At 40.4% G+C, this 25,829-nt stretch overlaps 1 protein-coding gene across 1 annotated transcript in view; it reads left to right on the top strand.

Annotated features, from left to right (window-relative positions):
* pcdh7a (protocadherin 7a) overlaps positions 1-25,829 on the top strand; it is a 43,366-nt gene that overhangs the window by 5,398 nt on the left and 12,139 nt on the right. The window contains exon 4 of the mRNA XM_068320543.1: positions 4,986-5,768. Coding sequence (XP_068176644.1) covers positions 4,986-5,768 — 783 coding nt within the window. The remainder of the gene's footprint in view (positions 1-4,985; positions 5,769-25,829) is intronic.

Genomic DNA, 25,829 nt, shown 5'->3' with positions numbered 1-25,829 from the left:
GCCTGTCCCAATTTGGGCATGTAATATAGGGTAATAGTTTAACATAAGCCTTACTTAAGTATGTGTCAGTGTGTAAGTCTGAGTTCAGGTTTAGGCATTTACTTTGTGTCATACATCAGAGCAAATGAAGTCACACTTACAGCAAAAAAACCCAAAACTTTATTAGTAATTATTAATGGTGACAAGGAGAATGTGAAATATATGTGTACTTAAACATCTTGAATTAGCAAATAGTCAAAGATTAGATTTTACTTAAAAGATCCAAACTTGGGAAAAGAAGTAATTGACCAGTTTGAAGAATGACATTTTTTAACTTCAGTAATAAATGCAAGATCATGAGTTGAATTTTTAGAGGAAGTTTTCAATCAAATGGACCTCCTGTTATACCTTGTTTCAAACAAAACTATGACTGCAAGCATATATTAATTTCTGAACTTATTGTTTTAGCATAAAGTAATTTTGTATCGACTCATCATTAAATTGTCTCATGGTTTAAGAGTTTTTTCTGACTCTTCTGACACTGACATAGTTTGTGTTTTTTTCTTTGAGAAAACAGTCCTCAGTTGTCAGGTCCATGCATGTTGCATGACGTGAATGCTATAACCCTAAATTAGTGGTTTAAAAAAAATCAAGTAACTTTTACGGCCTGATGTGTGCAGTAAATGTAAGCTATGCATATAGTCATTTTGTAATACTTCCCTGGGTGTTTCAACCTGTGCCAGTGAATAAAATTGTAGTACTTGGTGGAATGCATATAATTTCCAAGTGAGCAATGTAAACTGTAGCTTCTACACAGTCGCATAGCAACTACAATAACATTGTGCCTTGTGAGTTCTCATTTGGAAGAGCAGTTAAAAGATAAATCCTTTGTTATTGCAGAAGAAAAACACATCCTGTGTAATCATAGTCTGGGATTTTTGACATGCCTTATTTGAAGACATCCTGCCATCCAAAAGAAATGGCACTTTTATTTAACAATCGCAAGCAACAGGAGCAGGCATACCATTTGAGCTGCACCCAGGAGGCACAACACTGCATGCATGTAATGCTGTCTGTTGCGAGTAGATTGAAGAATACAAATTGAACAATCCAGTAAGTGAATAATATAACGGAACAGTAGCAATTAAACTCAACGACAGGGTGTAATATGTCCAGCCTGGTATAAAGACCAATATTTGACAATATACAGTGTTTTGTTTCAGTGTAGGGAGGAACTTGCAGGGTAACTGAGTAGAAGTCATTGGAGAGAGAATACCTCCATCATATAATGAAATCAGCCTGAATGGTGGATAGATGCCAGATGTAATTAGAGAAGGAAAACAACCGCTACTGATGCAGCACTGTGGCAAAAAATGACTCGAATCATTTTAATCTAACTACTGACTGAACCACATTTTGGGTAATTAGCTGCAATATGATGCTATGGAGTATGAGCTAAAAGAACAGAGAATTAAAAGTTGTCATATTTCAGATTTTCTGGTCATTTGGGATTTATGGTCATTTGTATGTAAGATGTTCATCGTACTTTGAATGTGTCAGGCATTTTCTTACCTTGGGTTAATAGTGTGATCACGAAATAAGTCTGTGTCTTAGTTGCAGTATTGGCACCTGGAATGAAGTGCAGATAACAGAATCCTTTGGAGAGAAGAACAGATAGATGGTGGTGGTAAACCCATCTTTAACGAAGCTCATGCAGCAGAATAAAGGATTCCACTGGGAGTTTATGATGCATCAGAATGGGATTCGCTCAAACATGATGGTAGACTTTGCTACCCTTATCCTACTGAACAATCATTTCTTCTGTGTGTGTGCGCACACAGGCCACACAGTTTATACACCTACAATTGGCTTGCACCCCATAGGATATCTTCTCTCATTTACACACACATACAGTATACATGTGACGTGACTCCCAACTGTTCAAGCCCTTAACCCACAAAAATTTGCACTGTAACAAAGCGAACATACGGCACATGCTCTTTGTTTCCGTGTTTCACGCACAATTCAACAAACAGAGCTGGGATGCATTAAGCCAAAGACATGCTCAGAAGACTGAGAATGGAAAGAAATACTGCAGCCAAAAGAAAAACAATGGAGGCTGAGGGGAGAGCCTAGGCTAGTGGAGAGACCTTCTGCAGTGGAAGCACAATAATGCAAAATAATTTATACAACTAGCGCAAGAACAATGAAACTTAATCCAGAGATGGGTGATGATGAAGCAATGTATTATTATACATAATACTGTATAATAATAATAATAGTAATAATAATAATAATAATACAGTTATATTTTTTGGGGGTGGCAAGACCTGAATGACATGGCTGTCTATATGAGTAAGCCTAAAATACCTCAGATAATGCAATAAGCATGTTACAGTACAATTCTATGAGCATCACACTTTGCAGTGTAGCAGGTACTCTAGGTTCCATATACAGTACTCTACACTGAAGTACTGTATTGTACTTTATGTACTACAGACCATGGGTCAAAATGAACTCATCCAAACTTCAGACTCAGTGTCCTGTTCATTCCTGCAATCTTTATTACCTACATTCATAAGGTGACAGTCAATATATGAATGTATAATTTCCAGGATTGACAGGTTAAAGGAATTGTCATATGAGCTCCTAGACAATGTGTCAAAGCTGCACAGGTTGTCTCAATAACAGACAACCCGTGTTGTTGTTTTTTTTTTTTTTATTTACTTGATTACAGTAAGGTGAAGGGAAATTAGTTGCACAAACTAGTTAGTCAAAGCACAATCATATATATATTGGTGTGTACAGGCCCTGAACACACAAACACACACAAGGAGCCTGTATGCATGCGGGGGGAACTAAAGTGGCAGGCAGCTCCTCCTTGGTGCGCCCAAAGGAGCAGCTTGTATGAGGGACGGCGCCTTGCTCAAAGGTGTCTCAGCAGTGCTCCGGAGCTGAGCTGACTATTCCCACTGTCAGTTCACTCTCTGGGTGTTCTTGGAAAGGAGTTGGTCTTGGAACATTAGACAACTTGCTCTACTGCCCGCTCTACCACTGAGCCAAGGCTGCCCCTTAGAAACTGAACAACACACAGTTACAGTAGATATGCAGATATAGATACAGATATATGTTTCAATTTATGTACAGTATATGTTTTTGTATTTTGTCTCCTCTGACAATCTGGGCTTGCACTAGCCATTCGCCACTTCGCCATAGGCGAAGTAAATTCCAGAGTGGCTACAAGGTTTTTAGCCTGTGTAGCCACAGTGGCATTCTTACTTTTAGGAAAAAAATGCTAAAACTTGCAACTTTTTTGGACTTGTGCAAATCCCCGAGCGATAACATAAGACAACAAACTTTTTCTCTCGCTAAGCGGCGCGCATCTTCTTCTTCATCGGCGCGCATGCCGACAGAAATAGCTGAAGTGACCCGAACGCTACCGATCATTAAATATGCACTCGAGTCATGACCTCCTCTCGTCCAATGAAGAAAAAAGGATTATATTTTTACAAGCTAAACCCGCAAATTGGTGTACGACAAGGCGAGGATGATCGATCGAAAGAAAATGAGAATGTTTTGTAATAGATTTTGTGTTAAAATTCTAATTGAACAACAAATGGTGAATGATGGGAGGGGGAGGAGTGGTGACAGACCAATCAGAAGGTAAATGAAAGATTATCAATACTTTTTTGTAATCTTAGACTTTTGATCCCTATGACTGGCAGGAATAACCAGCGATGTATGTAAATGTGTATTCACCTCACTTGCTATAATAGCAAGTAAAACTTACAAGTAAACATTGAGTCATACCAAGAATCAAATATATTAAAATCAAAGTGTCTAAGTCAAAGTTAAAATGTCTTCTAGTCTAAGTAAAACTTACAAGTACAATTGAAAACTTGCATTCACTATGTGAAGATACAGTCATACAAAATATTACTCAATGTTTACTTGTAAGTTTTACTTGCTATTATAGCAAGCTGCTGTCGTGGACACAGAATGTGGCTTTTTGTGGCTTACTCAATTCTTTTACACTGAGCCACAGTGGCTTAGTCATACTACCTCCTAGTGCAAGCCCAGATAATGATTCTCCCAACATAGTTGCTATGTATTGATTAATGATATTCAGATTCATTACCCTGCTCCGTATTACCAGCAATTCTCTGCATGCCATAACACCACAGCCTCATTGGCTCCTGTCAAACAAAGGCCCTGTAACCATTAATGGCTGTGTTTGTGCTTCAACACAAGCCGCTATCTTGTAACGATCCATTTATTAGTGTACAAGCCCAGAGAATATGCATGTGTGGTTGTGTGTGCATATGTGATTATGCATGCGCGCGTGCATACGTGCATGTGTGTGCCTGTATGTGTGTGCGCGCACCCGCTTGCGCACTCAAAACATATGTATCCGTAATGAAAATTGCATTACAAGAGAAACACAATCAGGAAGCTAAATTGGCAAAGAGAAAATGACTACAAATTTTTTTGTAGCATACCAACCTTCCGTCTGTCTATTAATTTAATTGTCAGTGAAAAAAAATGAAGTAAAAACATTGTTCGTTGATGAAACAGTAGCTGCTTGGTGTAAACATGCAATGTTGTCTTGCCTTTATTGCAAATGTTCAAAATTTTCTATTCGTTCTTTCAAAAACCTTTACACAAAACAATCCTTGACATTTCCTTTACCAGTGCAGATGATGATGCGAGATCATACATGGAGCATTACAGGCACAACTTGAAATGCTGCAACTGGGAAGCAAGAGCAATGATATATTTAGCGACACTCTGTGTGTCTAGCAATAACAGAGAAGCTCTTCCACTAAAACACAGTGATGAGTTTAATTAAGTTCAAGATGCTGTTTAATGTTTCTCTGTGAGCCATAACCACTGTCTCATACTGGATTTTTTTGGCCTATATCTTCATTAATGCATTTATGTTTTTTGTTACTTATCTTTCACTCTGTATCACCACTCATTCTTTTCCACTCTATCTCCTACTGTAGGTGGCCAGAAGCTTGATGGCTCCCTTGTCGCAGGACATTGCAGGGGACCCTGACAGTGAGCGGGCATTAGGAAAACAGCGCCTCAGTGTAGCTATAGGTGTCCTGGCGGGGGCTGCGGCAGTCATAATGGTCATCCTTCTTGTCGTCACAGCTCGGCAGTGTGGTGCTCAGGGCAAAAATGGCTATGAGGCTGGCAAGAAGGAGCCAGAGGAAGACTTCTTCAGTCCTCCTGGGGCTCAGCCACAGACTGGCCGCAGCAGAGGATCAGACCGTGGTCGCAAACCTCGACGGGACAAACGTAATGGAAGTGGCATTAGTGCTGCTGCTGGAGGCGGGAAGTCTGATAGATCACTTTACAGCGGTATTGTCACCGTCAATGGGCTGCGTCGCCACACCAATGATGATGATGAGGATGATTTGAGCAGTGCAAGTGAACGCTTAGCAGCCCGCTACTGTGTTGTGGACGGTGACCCCGGAAGCCCACGGATGGGTGGTGGCAGGAGACATCAGTCAAGTCCTGATCTAGCAAGACACTACAAATCCAGTTCACCTCTGCCCGCAGTGAATCTACAGCCCCATTCCCCCCCAGCTGAAGGCAAGAAGCACCAGGCAGTACAGGATCTTCCTCCCTCCAATACCTTTGTGGGCAGTGTGAGCTGTGTGGGGAGTGCTGGCTCCAGCAGCAGCAGTAGTGGGGCCAGTGGCAATGCAGATGCAATGTCCCTTGGGTCTGACCAGTGCTCAGATTATGGCTGCCAGACTGGGAACAAGTACAGCAAACAGGTAGGAGCTTTTTATTTGTATTTTGTATATTTCTATTGTATTTTCTCTATGAATTGCCATTGTGGTCTGCTCTGTCCCCTTTTTATTTACATTAGCGTATTTTCAAAATCTTGGTGTGCGTTACTCTAACTCCTTGGCTGCTCTGTCTCCTCCCACCTCTTCTCTTCCTTATTATGAGTATAATTTTTTTGTTTTCTCATTCAAAAACTTGTTGACACGCTGCTCCACATAACCTTTTTCTCACTCCTAAAATCTTGTCTTTTTATCACAAAGTGATTGTCAGTGCATGCACATACAGTACAATTGTGTCTATACACATCATCACTCTCTGAGCAGTGTGACGGTACCCTGCAGTATGTTCTGTGTGAAAAACATCAGCCCTCTGTTGAGCATGAAGAACATGAGTCGATCCCCACCTGTAGACAAACAATACAGTACATGCATGTGTTATGGGACTTCAAGGCGCACCTGTGTGTGTGTGTGTGTGTGTGTGTGTGTGTGTGTGTGTGTGTGTGTGTGTGTGTGTGTGTGTGTGTGTGTGTGTGTGAGAGAGAGAGAGAGAGAGAGAGAGAGAGAGAGAGAGAAAGAAAGACCATGTCTATCAACCCCTGGGGAGATCAGTTGAAGAACAGACAGAGTCAGCAAATAGAGTAATTATTCATTTTGTGTTCCTGTTTCCATTGTCAAGCTGTTATTGTTCTTCTCAATTAGCATATATGTTTGTTCCATAAACAATATCAGTTGCATCATTAATGGATGCACTGGCTTTATTGTAGGCTCAAGAATTTGCAGCTAAATGCTGACATCCTGCTGACAAATAAATATAGCAGAGACCATCATTCAGCCCTCTACCCACATCCAAACATTAAAACACACACAAAGAGTCCATCTATCATCTTAGACACACTGAAACAGCAGGGTCTCTCTAGACCCCATGGAATGCTTCCCAGAGATGTTTGAGTGACAGCTAACCCGTCTTAAAGGGGCGGTGTCTCATTTGCTTGATGGACAGCTCCACATTTATCCTCCCCATGGTGAAAACTTGCTGATGTGGTCATTAAAAGTGAAGTAAAGGAGCTTCTTATCCAAATCAATTCATACATGGGCTCTCTGATCCTGCACAACACACATGCAGTAACATGCACACATCCACATACTATACACACACTGCAGAGGTTAATCTATTACTGAGTCAATCCTCTTAATCTGCTGTTCCCAGGGAAAGAAAATGCTTACTGGGAGAGTTTTGGTGATCATGCATACGTGCTGGCACATATACTGAGGCACACCGAAACTGACAAGCGTAATGAAGTATTGATTGTATGGGGTAATTAACTCCTCTCCTGTAGTCAAGTGTGCACCCTCTACTCTTCCTCCTCTGTGCTAATTTTATGTGTGTATAAGACTCTGGGTCTTGGTGTATTACTGCATTTGCACAAGAATTTGTTAACTTCACTCACCATGAGCAACTTTGAGATGATCGGTGTTTCCTTGCTTATTTCATTAACACATATATGTTTTATACATGAGTAAATGTGAGTGATACACTCAAGAGTCAGAATTGGGAGTAGATTATATGAGGTTAGAAGGAGAGGAAGACCAAGTATGTGAGTTTAGGGGGTAGGACTTCAAAGGTACTTTACTAATTTGGTGAAAACTCTGAAAACAGTTCATATGAAGTCAGCACATCATCAACCCAAGCAGAGAAAATTAAGAATGGACTTCAATGAATATAAAAATGAAGAAGACACAGAACGAGAACTAGATGTTAGCTTAACGGGAAGGAAGAGCTAAAATAAACATGCAGAAGAGCGGGGTAGAGATGTGAAAAAGCAATGAGAGTAAATTAGAGAAAGTGAAGAAAATTAGGGGTGGAGAGGAAGGATTAGGAAAGAGCTTTTATTCTTTTTATTTCAATTAGATAGGGGTTTGATGTAAAATATGGTTTATTTCAGAGTTAAGACACTTAAATACGGAACTATATGATATATGAAAAAATACAGAAATTCAGTGACCCAACACAAGCACATTTCTTAAATACATCAATGTTCAATTTCAGAAAAAGAGTAAAGCAGAGTATAAAACGGTTACTAGGAACTAGGAGAGATTTTTTTTTATTTTTAAAATCACATTTATTCATAAAAGAAAAATAATCACGTTGACACAAAATCCAAAAGAGATTCACGGAAAGATTTTCAATAGTACTGTGCGTTTTCTGAACAAAGAGACATCTAACCTTTTAACATTTATTAAATTTAAAAAAAACCCAGACAAAATTAAGGAAAAAAAAGACAGTTATCTGTTCTCCAAAATCATCTCTTCTACAATCACGTCTTTTACTTTTTTCCTTAGTTTTTTTAATCTATGAAACTCTTGGTCTGTAAAAACTGGCTCACCACTTCTTGTTTTACTTTTCATACAAAAGCTGACGCTATCCAGAAACATGTTGAGGTCAGGGGAAAAAAAAATTCTACTTTTGCCCTCAAACTTTTTGTATCTTGCAGGAGAGATAGAGATAGAGATAGAGATAGAGAGAGAGAGAGAGAGAGAGAGAGAGAGAGAGAGAGAGAGAGAGAGAGAGAGAGAGAGAGAGAGAGAGAGAGAGAGAGAGAGAGAGAGAGAGAGAGAGAGAGAGAGAGAGAGAGAGAGAGAGAGAGAGAGAGAGAGAGAGAGAGAGAGAGAGAGAGGAGTTTGACTTTTAAAATTAATTAGACAATTATGAAAACTTTACTCTCAAACAAAAAGACTCAGGTATTCAAGAAACTCAGAAAACTAATTATGGAACAACCAACAAACCTTGTTGACAAGAAATAGCAGTAGCTGTCCTGCACCCCGTACAGAACACAGAATCCCATTCATTGCTCACTGGGTTCTGAAGGTCTCAAGATTACCGACTGCCTGTTAGTAGGCATGTTCTACCCTCAGATGGGAATCAGTCCCTTCATTAACTCCACACCATCGGAGCAACCAGCACCTTTAATATGGTTCTTATAGGAGATCCAGATTGCCATCTTCACCACTGCAAACAGAAAGTTCAATCATGTGCACACATGCCTTTTGTTGTATATTTGGGGCCATATAAGAACAGATCCAGAGAAAAAAACTCTCCCAAACCCATACACTAAGACCCTAATACCTTCAGAAGGTCGGCAAGCCTTGGACACCCAGTGAAAAGATGTTCTAGGGCCTCCTCTTGAGCAAAGGACAATCCACCTCATGGCTGTGATCGAGGTGTGCTATGTGTCTGTAGCTATTACTCTCTGTATTATCCTCCACTGGAGGTCAGCTGCCCACTTTTCAGCAGGCAGCTTGTAGAAGGACCTAAAGCTGCCTTTTGGGGACTTGTTTAGGCCAAAAGCCTCAGACCACCTCAACACTTTTACCCCCACCAAGGACCTAAAATGGCATGTCTTTACACAAAGTTGGTATACTGATTTCTTCCTCAAAGACTCGAATGTTCCCATCTTTGGAGTCACAAAAGTCAGCAGCTTGTCCTTCTCTTCTTACCAGTCTCCCACCATCGGGCCAACTGTCAGAGAAGGAAAGCTGTAATGACTACCTTCATCCCACTGACCATCGCGGATACAGCTCTCAGCATAGCATCTCAAGGCTCTTGGCAAAGATGAAAGGACCTCCTTCATCAGGTGGTCCAGAGTCCTGGAGGACCTGATGTTCATTTTTTGAGCCAGAAAATCCAGAGACACCATTGCACTCTGTAACAAATGTCCAACTTTGACACACCCTGCATTCTGCAGAGCAACACGCAGAATGATGTATGACAGTAGCCGAGACTCGATGAGGCGGCTGTACAGCAATAGTTCCTCTAGAGGCTGTACACCGCACGATGTACCAGCATCTCTTATGTGATGCAGGCCTTGCCACACATCCAGGACTGAGCCATAGAATGGTGACAGACCACCTCCTTTAGATGGACTAAAAACTGCTGCTTACTATATCCCAGGCGGTCCACTCTTCGAAGGAGCACCTTTGCAGTCTCTTGCCATCTAAGACCACAGTGGTACAGGAGCCTCTTAGCAGTCTGCAGTCTGAAAGGCATTTTTGATTGTATTTCGACCAAGCCTTGTCCTCCCTCTTCTACTGGAAGGTAGAGCAGCTGCACGAATTCAATGCTGGTTGCCTCAAAAAATCCACAAGCAGCTTCTGGATGTCACCAACCAGGCTCCCAGGCGGGGATAACACTTTAAGTTTATGCATTAGTGTTGAGGCAACCAGATTGTTCACAACCAAGACCCAGCCCCTATATGACAGCTGAGGCAGCAGCTATTGCCATTTAGACAGCTTTGAGCACACCTTTTCAACTAAGCCCTCCCAGTTCTGTTGCTCAAAAATACAATTCCCAAAATAAACACCTAACACCTTCATCCCATTATTTTTCCACTGCAGCCCCGATGGGAGTGTGGGCATCCCACTGAAGTCTCTAGTCCCACAATAGAAAGCCTCACGCTTATCCCAGTTAACCTTAGCGAAAGAAGCTCTCTGATACAGACAGAGATTATCCTGTAAGACAACACATCATACTGACTAAACAGAAAGATATTCAAATCATCTGCACAATCAGACAACAAACCCAGGAAAGACAGAAGATAGATACCCGTGATCAGTCTGATCAAAAGCTTTCTCTTGATCCAGAGATTAAATCCTAACTTTCAAACGAAACAGTTTACCAATGTCAATTACCTCTCTTAAAAGGAAAAGATCGTCCATGATAGTCCGCCCTGGCACACGATAACTTTGGTCCATGTGTACCAGTAGTCCAAAGTATTGACTCAGTCTGTTGGACAGGGCTCTGGACAGAATCTTGTAGTCCGAGCACAGAAGCACTACAGGCCTCCAGTTCTTCAATAACGCCAGATCTCCCTTCTTCGGCAGCAAGGAGACCACAGCACCTGGACACGACCCCATCAGCTCCCTACTGTTGAAACAGTCCAGCAGAACCCAATGGAGGTCCCGACTCAGAACTGATGATAGAAATCAGCAGACAGTCCATCTATTCCCGGAGCCCGTCCTTTTGGCTAACTGCTGCTCTGCAGTGGTCAGTTCATCCGAGCTCAGTTCTCATTTCAGCTCTCTCCCCATCACGAAGTTGAGGAAGCCCCTTCGAGAGTTCATCCACAGAACCCTGATCACACTCCTCAGCCCCAAAGAGAGAAGAATAAAAATCCACTTCATGAGCTCTGATTTCAACTGGATCCGTTGTAATCTGTCCATCAGGGAGACACAAGGAGGACATGCACTTCTGTCTTGCCTCATTCTTCTCCAGGTTAAAGACAAAAACTGTTGGCGCATCCATGTCCTTTAATCCAGTGGTCCCCAACCTTTTTTGCGCCATGGACCGGTTTCATCTAAGATAACATTTTCACAGACCGGTCTTCGTGTGCTTGAAAACCGTTAATGAGGCCAGTACAGCTGTAGTCTGATAATTAATCATCTGCAGTGGTTTTGTGTAAAATGAAGACATCAACAGGCAATAAACAACCTTTTTTTCATAAATTCATAATCAACATCTCTGTAAACGAAATACTTGTAAAAAGTAATAATATTAAAAACTCGATTGAAGTAACTGAACTGATGAGGTTTATTTTGAAATATAGCAACTTACAATCAGTGCATTCAACGTAGGAGAAATACTAATCATTTCCAATAAAAGGGTGAATAGGCCAATCAAATAATAAAAATTACAATAATGAAAATTAGTGGTTGGGGACCGCTGATTTAGGGGTAATGGGAGAAGGTGAAAGAAAATTTGAAAATTCCCACCAACATGCTCCACAAATCACTCACTCCACCATTCACACAAACTCCCAGCATGCACAGAGAGACAGAAAGAGAGAGCGATTTGATTTTTAAAAGCAAATTTATTCATGAAGTCGATATTAAAAGACAGTTTCATTAAAAACATCCAAGAGAGATTTACACAAACAGGAACAAACACTTCAAAAAAACACATCAAAATATACTTGAATTAAACCAAACACTGACTGAACATAAGTTCCTCACTTAACACGGAACATAAGACACCTTGGTTCATAAAAATATCTAAATCATTCATAGCTCTGAAATGGTTAAGATTAACTCTGATTCTTGTTTGATACATTCTTTGTAAAATGGTTTCTGCACTGCAGTCAGGCAAACCTTCAACCTTTTTCTTCCTTCTTAGATAAATCGCCATCTTTGCTTGGCCCAGAAGAAAATATGGAATCTGCCAATTCTTTTTTTGATTTCTTTTACGTTTCAGACTAAAAATGTATACCTTCTTGTCAATAACAAGACCGAATGAGAGAATTCCCTCTAAAAACAGGACTAGATTGAGAGAGAGAGAGAGAGAGAGAGAGAGAGAGAGAGAGAGAGAGAGAGAGAGAGAGAGAAAGAGAGAGAGAGAGAGAGAGAGAGAAAGAGAGAGAGAGAGAGAGAGAACAAGGTTTGGGTGACAGCCAGTGAGTGAAAGCGGACTGCTGAGATGTGGGTCATCAGGATACACATTGGCATCAGGACACGTTAGTGATCCCAGCAGTCACATGGCGCTGCAGTCAATATTGGTAATGGCCTCGTTCTATCCTCTAACCACTACCACACACACAGAAAACATACACCACCACCAAACAGCTTTTCCTATGTGCTATCGTCAGTCATCCAAAACCAAAGGTCACAGAGTTGTTTGACCTCACTGAAACATGTAGCTTTTAGTTTTGTCGTGTCTTTACTTGCCTGTTTATCGTTTTGTGTATTTATTCTCAAATAGCCTTTAATCCTATCCTATTGCCGCACATCCTTTCTTTCATTTATTTACCATACAAGTTGTTTACCATAAAACTAAACACCCTGCATTGCTTCCTTTCTATCTTGCATGCATCACAGTGACCTCTGAGAAAAGAATCGACTCAGCTTTTCCACTAGTGTTGACTAAGGTGACACAAAGACCAAAGACGGAATCACACACACACACACACACACACACACACACACACACACACACACACACACACACACACACACACACACACACACACACACACACACACACACACACACACACACACACGTGCGCATGTTCACAAGTCTAATCAATGTGCCATTTACAAGGCCAAGACTGCAGTAGAAAAAGGTGGGTTGACAGTTTTTTTGTGCATTGCGCAGCTTCACAATGCTTGCTGAAGGTCATTGCTGGACTGTCCCAACATGGGGTTCCAAAGTGTTTCTATATAGCAGCAAAATGGGAAAAGGTTTGTGCAAAATATGATTCATCCAACCAGTCTTTTCTAATTGGACAGTATAGAAAGGCGCTCATGGAGAGATTAGGTCTACTGGATTATAAAATTGAAAAGCAGCTTTTCATTTCGACGAAATCCTTCCAGGATTAAATATGACGAACGTCTGTCACAGACTCACTCTCACTCCACACACTCAGGCACAACATATGAGCATGTCAACGTACACCTCTTGTAATAACATACAGCAGGCATTAAGGTCATTGGGGTGAAGGCACTGCCACTGATGTATTTATTAAAGGCGTAGCAAGTTCAGGTTGCGCAGCAAGCCATATGCTCATGGGATGAGGAGCTGGGGGTAAGCAAGAGGTGAGGCAGACAAGGTAACCATAGCAGGGATCACCCGAACAGCCAGACTGAAAACTGATCTACTGACCTGGAGACAAAGAGAGGATGAGACTTTGCAGGCAACCGGAGAGAAGACATGAGCGACAGAAATAGTCAATGGGAGAATCATATAAAGGTTTAAATGATAAGACAGGAAAAACTGACTTTCAAACATTACTGAAAAATGGAGGCAGGTGTGTGTTTATGTTAGATACTTATGTTGCGGAGGCTGAACACATGCTCAACCTGTGAACATTAATTTTCTGCTTCACCAGCATCATGCGGATACTTTACAAATGTGCTGTTTAAAAGTGCTGTCACAGCTGCAGTTCAGAAAAAAATAAAAACAAAAAAAAACAAACGAGCAAACGAAAAAAACACTTTTGTTCCAGGCCGTGCTCTCAGCATCTTATTAAAATAATAAATTAGAATACATATAATAATTATTAGAAATGCTTAAGTTGACTCATTCGTAATTACAAAGCTCCATGTACGGTATATAGGTGTTTGAGTTACCATGATTATCAAGCAATTTATATCTAGTAGATGGAAAGTGTGATAGCTACGATGTTAATTATTTTCAATTAAGATTTGGTATTTATCTATAACACTGTGTAAAGGTAAAGAAAACGGCGAAATGTGTATTTATGATCATAGTGTTGCGTTTAATTATACACTAGCAAGAATAATTTTCAATCTTTTAGTTCAGTGTAGAAATAAAAACGAATAAACAAAGGGGGAGAGTTGTGGGAGGTTTAATGGAGAGAAATTGTCTATTTCCTCCCACATCAAGGTCACCCACAGCTGAAATGTGATTGGAAGTCCCCAGTCTGTCTTGGCTGTCTACCACGCGACACAAGACAGACGGGCCGTTTAGCTGATAATGTTACTGTGTTAACAAATCCTCCCTTCAGCTTTTGTTTCAAGCTTGTTGTGAAATGACAGGAATGTGGGAATGACATTACCACACATGCACACCATCACATGCAGACAAGCTGAGGCAAGGACAAACACAGCATACACTGTTAGACGTGCAATTTTAAAACACAGAGACATGCCCACTGAAACACACCCCAGCCTGTGCTCAATAGCACATAATTACACAGTTCCCCGGATACTTATGCACATACGCTTTTCGCAGCAAGCACCCTGATAAGAATACGATGACACAGTAACAGAGAGGAAAGTTTTCTGGCTCTTACATCAGTTTCATCTTCCATTCCCACTGGATTGGATCACATCCACAGGCCCAGGCACACTCTGTCTCCTAGAATCATACACATCCGTAGAGTCTTACAAACACATTCTCTCTCAAGTCCCTGACACACAGGCACTGAAACAAACACAGAGACCTACATAACAATCGCCTCGCGAAGATGCTTCCTTTTATTTGACTCTTGAAGACTGTGCTCTGTAGCGCGCAGTTCTGCATTCAGCTCATCTGCCTTACAGCATTTACCTTAATGGCTGTGTGTGGATTGAGCAGTTTTATCCAATATTGCAATACAAAGGCACTTGTGCTCACTCGAGATAGGGATTCTAGACAGCTTAGTAGACTTTTGACTGGTTTTATCCTGCCTACACAAAAGAATTCAGTTGAGCTGAATAAAATTGACGTGAATAGATTTTTAGTCGAATCAAACTCTACTCAGTTAGGTCATTCAAATTGTAAGGAATTGAATCAGGTTGAGGTAATTCAAATTCAGGGAAATAAATAAAAAATGATTTCAATGTTTACCTTGTTCCTGGGCTTAGCTAGTTTTAATTCTTTTATTTTAATTGGCTGACCCACTATTTTATGTAAAGTATTATATTAGCAGGAAATGTTTTTTCCCATTTCATATCTGTAATTTCTCATTTAGAATTTGTGTTTTGTACTTTGTCTGCAGCTGGAGTACTATAAACTTTTAGTGTATGCTCTGCTCAACTATTGTATGCTGTAAGGCCAAATTATTCACACTGATCAGTGTGAGTAATCACTGATCACTCTTTGAGAGCATAGGGGGAAATCTATCTGGTTAATCAAAAGTGTTGAACAAAGCGTGTGCACATTTAGAGTTACTTTATGTTTAACTTCAGTGTGGAAAATGTCATGCCAAGACTCTCCAGGTTGGACCTAATAGGGTGAATAGATGTTGTAAGGTTGGACAGCAATAAATTGTCATCCTATAATGAAACTTTTTGCTCCCTCCATCCCCAAAGTGTAAGTGTCTGAAACACAGATATAAATTTCTGGTTGTTCAGTAACGACTGAGAAAAGAAGCAGAGGAACAGGGGAGTGTGTTTTGGACAAGCGACCTCAAGGGAGGAAATCTGCAGAATGGCGACTAACGATGGAGCATACATGTAGATTCATAAAACACAGAGAATAGAGAGTGGGACTGAATATAAATTTCAAAGCATTACACTGGAAGACAGATTATTATGTCTAGTGACTCCTATTGCTACATGATTGGCAGACGCATTAGTGGTTTAGCATATTAAAGCAAGCAGTTAAACATGCTGTACTGTCTTCTTGGACCTTGTCTTGCTTTATAGTAAGAGGTCAGATTTAACCAACTTCACAGCCAAATAAACCTGTCAGAAGTATTCAGGCATGCATGGTATTTATTCACCTCTCATGCAATGAAAAGAATTTTAATGCTATGGAACTAAATGCATACATTTCAAAAACAACCATACTTGTAGAGTCCCAATGTTTGAACTTAACAAGACCAATCTTTTTCTTTTTTTCTATCTCCCCCTCTCTCACACCACACACTCAAACACAGACACGCACACACACCCACATACACCCACACACTCTCTTTTTCCACCGTCTGTCCTCCCTTTGACTGATCTCTCTCATGTCACTAAGTGGTTTAATCACTTCTCATCACTCTCCATTTGGATCCATATTATTAAAAAGTGTTTAAAAGCTTCCAAACTTTTCTTTAATAACACTTAATACTTTTTTAAAAAATTTCAAATGTCTCTTAACAACCCTCCTCATTACCCTTTTCATAATTTATTCATCTTCCTTTTTAGAATGCAGTTAAAGTCAACTTTAATCTTTGCTTTTCCTCTTTTGTTGATTGGCTAAAATTAAGCATACTGCCAAAGAATGAGCCTTAGTGTGCATATCAGTACTATGTAAAATGGTTTATGCATTTTTGCTACTGGCAAATCAGAGAACATCTCTCCGGAAATCGGCTTATTAGATCTCACATGAGTGTGAAAGACTGCCCCTCATAGCGGCGTAGTCCAAGGCCAATGTGCTTGCCTCAGGCTAAGTGTAGCCATCTGTTTTAGAACTGTGGTGGAAGATGATAAATCGGAAGATAAAGATTGAGGTAGAGGACAAGAAAAGAGAGAGAGAGAGAAAATGAACGGTAGAGAAGAAAAGAAATTCCTGGTCAGCAGTCATTGCCTAGAAAAATGGATAGAGTGGTGGAGTAGGAAGGATTGGGTTTAGGAGAGTTGGCTAGGAAGATGAAGAGAGAGGCAATGGGGAAAAACGGCAACGCTTGAGTGAGTGGTAGGGGTAGATGTGGAGTTACAAAATGAGAATGTGTTCTTTGGTATTGCCTGGAGGAAAACTGATAGAGAAGCAGAGCAGAAGGAGATCGGTTGAAAAAGATAGGAATTAGGTGTATGGATTCAGTTAGAAGACGTAAGAGAAGGGGAGGGATCTTCACTATAGGGCACTTTGGGCTATTTTGGTGTGTGTGTGTGTGCGTGTTTGTGTGTGTGTGTGTGTGTGTGTGTGTGTGTGTGCGTGCGTGCGTGCGTGTGTGTGTGTGTGTGTGTGTGTGTGTGTGTGTATGTGTGTGTGTGTGTCAGGAAGAAAGAGATATATTTTCTACCTGCGTTATTCAGTTATATAAATCTAAGAGGGCAGGACTCTGCCTACAGCAATTTGTCAAATCCCACCAGTGAAGCCTACGTCGATGTGTATGTGCATTTATTTGTGTTTTGATCCTTGTTCAGAAACCAATTCTTGTCAGAAATAGACCAAATGAGAGATGTCCACCCATACATGCACACACACAGAGACAGGTAGAGCTGAACTGCAAGAACTGGAGGGAACCCCCCCCTGTGCCTTCAAGCAGAGACATTAAAATAGTTTGACCACTTGAAGTGTACTGTCTACATCATTACACACTCACACCATGCTCTCTTTAACTTTCTGACATTGACATTAGAAAGAACTGAATTAATCTGCAACCTAGGTCAATGCCATATAAGAAATGATTATTTTTCATTCATTGATATATAAATACAAACAAAACTGTACACAAATGAATAGTACTGCCCTTCCAATCAATGGTTCACTCCAAATACGGTACAGTAATTGCAAAGCATTACAGTAAAGCTGGTTCTTAATGGGTCAAAGCTGCACAGGTACATGTCAGACATGAATTATTCAAGAAGCTCTGCACTCCTATTTCAAAAATGAAGAGACATTATGAAATGATAACTAACAGCACTTGTGGAAAGGGGAGGAATGAAATCAACATACCAAGACAACACACTCAGATCCACAGACATGCAAACAACCCTGTATTTAAAATGTATTCAAAGCCATGCAAATCTATCTGAAAATTAGAGCTCCAAATGGGTTCCAGTGGGGGATCATCTCGCAACCTGTAATTGACTGGATAAAAGAATTCTTACATCTGAGCCAGCTATCTCAGAAAGCTTGGAAAATATGCACATCCATATCCTGCACAAACACATGGGGTAAGTGAAGATCACTGACAATTAATGCATGGTTGGGGGGAGTCACACAGAGTATCACAGGTAAGATGAAAAGCGAGCATGGAGTGTCTGACATAGATATGGTGTGTGTCAGGTTGAGACGCATATACAGTATGTTCTTAATGACCAGTCAATCTTTTTCAAAACCATGAATAATGCTTTGGTTGCAATGCCGTGTTAACATGAAAGCTTTCACAGCTGTTTAAAAGAGCAGGCTTTGATTAGAGTTAGATGTGTAAGAGTGTTTCTTAATGCCAGCTTTCGCTGACGACAGCTCTTTAAAATCCAGTATAGCCCTTGCAGAGAGGATTCCATCAAAAATATGTTGAATCGATGATTTCACTCAAGCTGTGCCTCACTGATTTCAATACATTTTTCTTCCTTCACCCTGGATTTTGGATTTTCTAAAGTTTAGTAGTCGAGCATACTACTCTGCAACATTTTAAGATGCTCTTAAGCACAAAGCACAAACTTTAAAATTATTGACTAATTTACTATTGAGGAGGTTGGTGTTCTTTACACGTGCATAACTTTTTTCAATACAACATGACTCTCACATCACATAATCATTATGAATGGTTTAATAATTTATTGCCTATTCCCATTCCTAGTAACACAGGTCAATACTACAACCTTGGAAGTGTACAAGATACTGGTCACATTTCTTCATTGAATTTGCTACATATTTTCTGTGTTTGAGTTGTGTTTAAAACTAAAGCTTGTATTCTGCATTGAATATATAATAATAATGTTCCAGTAATTCTAGCAGTCATAAAGTACATGTAATATACTTATTTAGTACCTTTCTAGTCTCACATTTCTACTGCTCCACACAGGCCTATTCACCTATTGACACAGAGAGGCTACCATGTCAGGCAAGGTGCCACCTGCCCGTCAGGAGTGATAATCATTCCTACAATTACTCAGACACTAATGAGGAGCTGAGGATCGAACTGCTGACCTTCCAATAAGTGGATGACAGCTCTACTTCCTTTGCAACAGTAACCCTAATCAAACTACCAAACTACCAAAAATAAAGCTAATGCTTATACAAAAATACGAAGGTAATACAAATATACAAATATAAAGCAATACAAATGATAAAATTTGTATACATTCTTTGCGGTCAAAGTGTTACAGGAACCACACTCGATTGAGGAATTCTTGATCAAGATCGCAATCTACTTATCTTATTATATATGGGAATTTAATCGTTTATGAACCCTCCCCATACTGATATTAAACCACTTTCTATCTGTATTTCCTTTTTCACACTCTTACCGACTGTTTAAAGCACTTTTTTGTCTCAAGTAAGTCCAAGACTGACGGAACAGAGCGCACTTCTGGATGCCGTCAGCCAATAGAATGCTCCAAGGTATTCACGTGACTGCCTATTTAAAATGTTAAGGTGGAGTCTCAATCGTTGATGCGCGAATGCGTGAGGGCGCACTGTATGTGTGTGTGTGTGTGTGTGTGTGTGTGTGTGTGTGTGTGTGTGTGTGTGTGTGTGAATACATGTGTACACATACAGTGTGTGTGAATTTCTTTTCATACATTATCATTGTTTACATAACATATATGAATAATTATGCCAGGACTTAAATAGTAATCGTGACTCCTCAGCAAAGCCTCATCAAACCGTAATGTTGAACCTTTTTTCAACGGGTTTTTTCTTAAACAGATCCAATGCACTCATGTCTCATGTGTGGTGTGACGTTATCAATAGGATTTTGCTGGATTCTTCTCTCAGTTACTGTATTACATCGTTTTTCTCCCGCTCAATGGCCCACAACTACATTCACTCTCTGGGGTGTAGGGCACACACAAAAACCGATTTACAGACACACACACACACACACATACATTCACACATACACACAAACACACACACATAAATATCGGAAATTTGGTTGCAAATCACCATCCTAAATTGTAGCTCAGAGATTATATCCATAGTCATTATACAGCCTGCAGTTTGCAATGGAAACTGCAGGCTGTTGATTTATATTTTTATTCTGTGTCAAAGTCAGAGTTTTAGAATTATTGAATCTCTCTGTATCAAGGAGAGAGGGAATGAGAAGTAGCACAGAGGGAGAGAAAGAGTGCACTGTCTCCCCTCTTTAATGTGTCTGTGTGAGCATGGATGTCGTCTACCCAGTATAACATCGCCTCTGTGTCTCCAAGTCGCTCAAACACACTGAGACTATTGTTAAGACGTTGGGCGAGGTGCCCTTAGACATTTCTGTGACACTGCGTCTGTCATGGGTGTGATGGGGCAGGAATTGGGTTCACCCACACTGATGCAAACACACATGTGCTCACGTATATTTCCAACACTCATTAACATTAGGTAACATTCTTACGTAGATACATGACCTGTATTTGTACTTCAAGCATTCCTTATCTCCTTTATTTGTGAATGTATTTCTGTAACCGCAGTATGAAAAGTGTGATGTGTGTGTTTGCTTGTGCCTGACAGCACATTAGGCAAAGCTATCTTTAACTTTATAAAATGAGTGACACTGATTCTAAACTGACTGGATGGATTTCAGTTTGGCTTGATTTCCACCGTGTCAGCCTCTGTCAGCTTTGCCTGTCCGCCCATTTTACAATAGACAGGAGATGGAGTACATGCGATACTGGGACAGAGACGGTATGGAGACAATGAGAGGATGAGAGTGGTTAGAGCAAGCTAGGGTCAGATACGGTTAATGAAATAGTTTTTCAAAATGTAGATACAAAAGAGCATACATTGTAGAGTAGAGATGTACTGACACAAGATGCACAGTATGCAGGGAAAGAAAATGTGGGGGAGAAAAAGGAGATGGAGGTGGAGCGGGGGATGGAGGGATGGAGAACTTGCTGGTGTATTCAGATGTCTCTGAGGTCCTTTATTGACTCTGTCTATTGTTCACAGCACCACTCTAATCATTCTCAACAGAGATGTTGTGTTTCTGTGCGTGCATGCATGTCTGTCCACCAGCCCTGTGAGTAAGAGTATGTATCTTTAGACTCATCCTCACTTTTACCCTTTCATACACTGTTCCCCATAGTGAAGCTATTGTTCACGCTCCTCTGGTCATTCTTAATGGACAATATCAGTGGGTGGGAAAAGCCTGTTCCTGACACACATACTATTAGTTTAATGGTTCACATAGACACAAACACACAGAATGGACAGTAAATGGCAACTAAATAGCAGCCATACATATTTATGATCGGCTTTACTCACGCACACACAGACGGCTACTTGTACCCTGCCATCCTGTTTGTGTCTTCCTTAACAATGACTGCTGTCATGGATTTTATAAGAGATTACTGTTTTAGAGTGTAGCTGTGGAAAGTGATGAATATCAAACACGCACACACATGCACAGCAACAAAGGAGCTAATCTGAATCATAGAGCATTGTCCGGTAAACCACGTTTCACTTTATGAGCTTTTGTTTCAGTTTTGTTTTTCCTCCCCATAGACATCCACAGCTTCACAAAAGGATAAACATTTCAAAGGGCCAATGCTGTGAATAGAATCAGTGATTTTCAATGTGAATCTGCAGGGTGGAGTGCCCAGATGGAGACAGGGAGAAGGCAGAAAGCTCAATGCCAGAGTGGACAGATTGATGCTAACAAAGCTGTGGTGGATGACGATGCAGCAGGCATGCATGCGGATAAACTATATCAGATTTTTCCTCTCTATATATCTCTCTTTGCCTCTACATAAACGTGCAAAGAGTATACACAACAGATGTACAAAAAACAGACAAACAAACAATGCCATACACTTAAAATAAGGACTTATGGAATTGATAACGAGAGGCCACAAGATTTGGATTAAACTTTGCTGAAATAATAAATATATATTGTTTCCATATTACTTGCATACATACTGTACATATATCAGACTTTGCAAAAACTGTTTATTGGGACAGGTGTAGTGGTCGACAGCATGGTGGACAGTTCCGCTGCTGGCCACAGGGGGGCCGGCAGACTGCAGCAGTGTAAAGAGCAGTGCAGAGAGAGAGAGAAAGGGGACTGCATTGTGCCGATCAGATGATCTTGCTGCTGCAGTTAATGTTCTCTGGTGTTCAGACACAAGGCTAAGGCTCTCCCTTATTCCACGGGGCTGCTGTACTACAAGCTATTGTGTTGGTCAGGGTGGTGATGTGGGAGGTGTGCGCAAGTGCACGTGTGTGAGTATGTACAGGAGGCAATGGAAAGAGGGAATGGAGGAAAGAGAAGGTGTTTATGAGAGGAGGGAGAGGAAGCACATATGAGGTTGCCTCTATTTTCTTTTTTATTTCTTACTTTTTTCTTGCTTTCTTGCTTACTTATACTCCTGTCTTTGTACCATTCTCTTCCCCTCATCCTCATATCCCATGTTACTTTGCCCCCTTGCTTCCGATGCCGTACTTGTCCCCCTTTCCTTCTATCTCATGGCCCCCTCCCTCCTTCTCTTTTCCTGTCTCTCCCTTGTTCCCTCTCTTTTTTCTTTCTCTGCAGTGCAGCACAGTGATTATCATTCCTCTCACAGAGTCAGGCCTGATAGTCAGATACTGCTCTGCACCCTTCTACATCACCTGCTTCTAGAGAGAGCAAGGGAGAGAGTGATTGAAACAGAGAGAAGGGAGAGGAGAAGGTTGTAGTGGAGTCTGCAGAATAAGAGTGATGAAAAGGGAAAGAGGACAGGAAAGTAAAGGAAAGGGATATGAGAGAAGGGAGAGTGAATGAAGGGGGCAATGATACAAATATGGGAGGGAAAAATGGGGCAAAAGCAGAAACATGAAGGCAGAGGGTGCTTTTACTGCAGAGGTGGTCCCACTGCAACATACAGACTGGATAGTTATAAATGTTTGAGTATGTGTCTATGTGCACACCTGCTAGTGAAGGGACAAGCAAGGAGACGTGAGTAATGTATCTGCATGAAAGCTGTGTCAGTGTGTGCTCGTGTGATAACAAGGTGCACCGTCTCATCAACATCTACGAGTCAGACAGCTGAAGAAATACGTCTCATTTGGGCCGTCCACCCCTGAGCTACATTTCAGCCTGCTCAAAAACATTCTCTGCATTCTTCAAATACCACAAGAGTCTGTTAGCTCTCCCCAAAACAGGATTCTTTGTGTCTTCATTTGTGCATTGGACAGTCAGGTAGCATTTAGAAAGTTTTGTCCTTTTCTCCTTTCAACATTCTGTGGATATACTGATTAACAGTTTTCTTCTAGACTTTGTCTTTCTTTTGGAAAATACTTGTTTTATTCATCATCTGTCACCATAGCTCCACCCTTTGGTCTCACAACACCTGTCTTTGCCTGTTGGTTTGACCTAATGGGTGTACTGTAAACAGGATGTCTGCTCCTCTCAGCATCGCCTCAGGAAACTGCATTCCTACACTGCACACGTCACTCCATTGCGGCACAAGGTCTTGATTACAGTTTTAGATCAGTTCTATATTTAAATAACAAGTGTAAATATATCATCGTCAGATGAATTGTTAACACATCTCTCCTGTTCACACGGCCCCTGCGAGATGCTTTCTGTCAGCGTATTTTTCAACTCCTCGCTGCCTTTGATGCATAACTTAACAGTCGACAGCAAGCAGTTTCAAAAGATCTCTGAGCAAACGGTTTGGAGGATTGTGAGTAACTCAAGAACAGAAAAAATTTACCACTTGAGTCAATCACTTTGTCAAACTTCAGTTTAGTATTGTTTTGTTAATTGGACTTGTTGGCACAGTGATAAAACACTGAGCCTTGAATAGCAAAAGCAGCATTGATACATGATGTTATAAATTATTGATTGACTTGGGTGTCTGTGGAGATCAAATTTAGAAATAACATGTACATAAGCAAAAATATTCATGATAGTTTTCAGAAATTAGATTTACACACACAGAAACACAACAGACTTCCAAATTTTCTAAATGGGATAACAATGGAACATGTTAATCTCATTCATTTAAATCTGAATTCAATCAACCAACAAATTAAATGCAGGTAATGAAAAATTTCTCTTTGAATATTTGATTTAAGCAGTAGTGTGAAATGTTCTGTGCTGCATCTCCATGTAGGAGACTCTCAAATTACACTTAATCATGCTGAGTGACTGTTTTTAAACTCAAAAATATGGGAAGCAAAAGAAAACAAGCACAAAAAAAAGATGAAGGACATTATATTTTTCAATAATGTTTGAAGATGAAGAAATAAATATTCATACATCCAATCCAGCTCTCACTCCTCTCACTATTTATAAGTACATTCACACAAAATTTTCAATATGGTTGTAAAGAGAGCAGGAACAAACTCCTTACTGATCAGCAGTCCGGGTGTGAAGTCAGGCTATCCACAAGCGATGTCAACAGACTCGTATCAGTTTCCACTCTGTGTTATGATAGTATACTGTAGTGCAATATCACCTTACATATTATGTATGGTTGTAGCTATAATATGTAAATGGTTGATATTTTATCAGCCCAAGCATTTTCAAGTTGTAAAGAAGGTCTAACTTGATTTCTGCCATCAGCCATCATATCTCTAAATAAAACTTAAATAGCCTATTTTAAGTTTTAATCATTCCACAAACTGGATTTGCAAGGATATAAGCAAAAATGCACCCTTTATTCAGTGTCAGAAATATTTTAGTCATTTGGGCAGAGTGATTACAAATATAAAATATGGTTCCTGTATGACATGTACAGTACCTCACAAACTTTTCTGCTTTAAGGTAAACCACAAAGAAAATAAAAACTTTTCTACTGCTACACTAATAAATGCAAAGACGATTTATCTCTCCTTAAAATGTCATGAAAAAAATGGTGGCTTTTTGAGTAATCCTGCTAACAGTCAGAGAAACAAAGCAATGCCAGCAAAAACATCACCTCCCAGTGGAAGAAATAAACAAAAGCTAGCCAGATAGAGGAAAAAATGCAAGTAAATTAAAATAATACGTTTATGTTTTGAATATAATTACTGAAAATTCTATATTACTAAATTTCTGATTTACACACTTAGTGATTATTGATTGCATTAAAGCATTGTTATCACCCTAAAAAGCCGTTCATCCAGTCAGATTTTGGTGCAGAAACATGTTGTGCTTATAACATGTGTAGTTTGAACTAGTGATGTTCGCTTTCACAAACAACGCCCTATGCTCAGTAGCATTTTTTTTCTGAACTGCTTCAACGCCTGCTTCAAACATGGAAAAACCATGACTGATGATGTTTGAACCACTCAAGTGGTTCATTCACATCTGAAACACCAAAGCGCTTCATTCACCAGGTGAACCAGTTTAGTGGTTCAGATTATTGGACAGGGATTCAGGGATCTCTTAATTGCTTTACATAACCCTGCAAAGATCAATGATCATAAATCAATTTCCTATAAATAAAGGGTGCCATATAACAAGCAAGGATTAACACATTAATCCATCCATCCATCCATTTTCTTCCGCTATATCCACCGCAGCGGGTCATGTGGAGCTGGAGCCTATCCCAGCTGGCATAGGGTGTGAGGTGGGGAACACTCTGGGCATGACGCCAGTGTGCCGCGGAGCCACACACAGACAGACAACCATGCACACACACACTCACTCGGGCAATTTGGAACGGCCAATTGACCTGAAGCGCATATTTTTGGAGGTGGGAGGAAGCCGGAGAACCCGGAGATAACCCATGCAGACACGGGGAGAACATGCGAACTCCGCACATAGCGGGACTC

The sequence above is a fragment of the Antennarius striatus genome, chromosome 8 (assembly GCF_040054535.1).
Source record: "Antennarius striatus isolate MH-2024 chromosome 8, ASM4005453v1, whole genome shotgun sequence".
In the NCBI taxonomy this organism is placed as follows: Eukaryota; Metazoa; Chordata; class Actinopteri; order Lophiiformes; family Antennariidae; genus Antennarius; species Antennarius striatus.
Note: the sequence above shows the minus strand (reverse complement) of the source record. Positions and strands in the feature narration are given on the sequence as shown.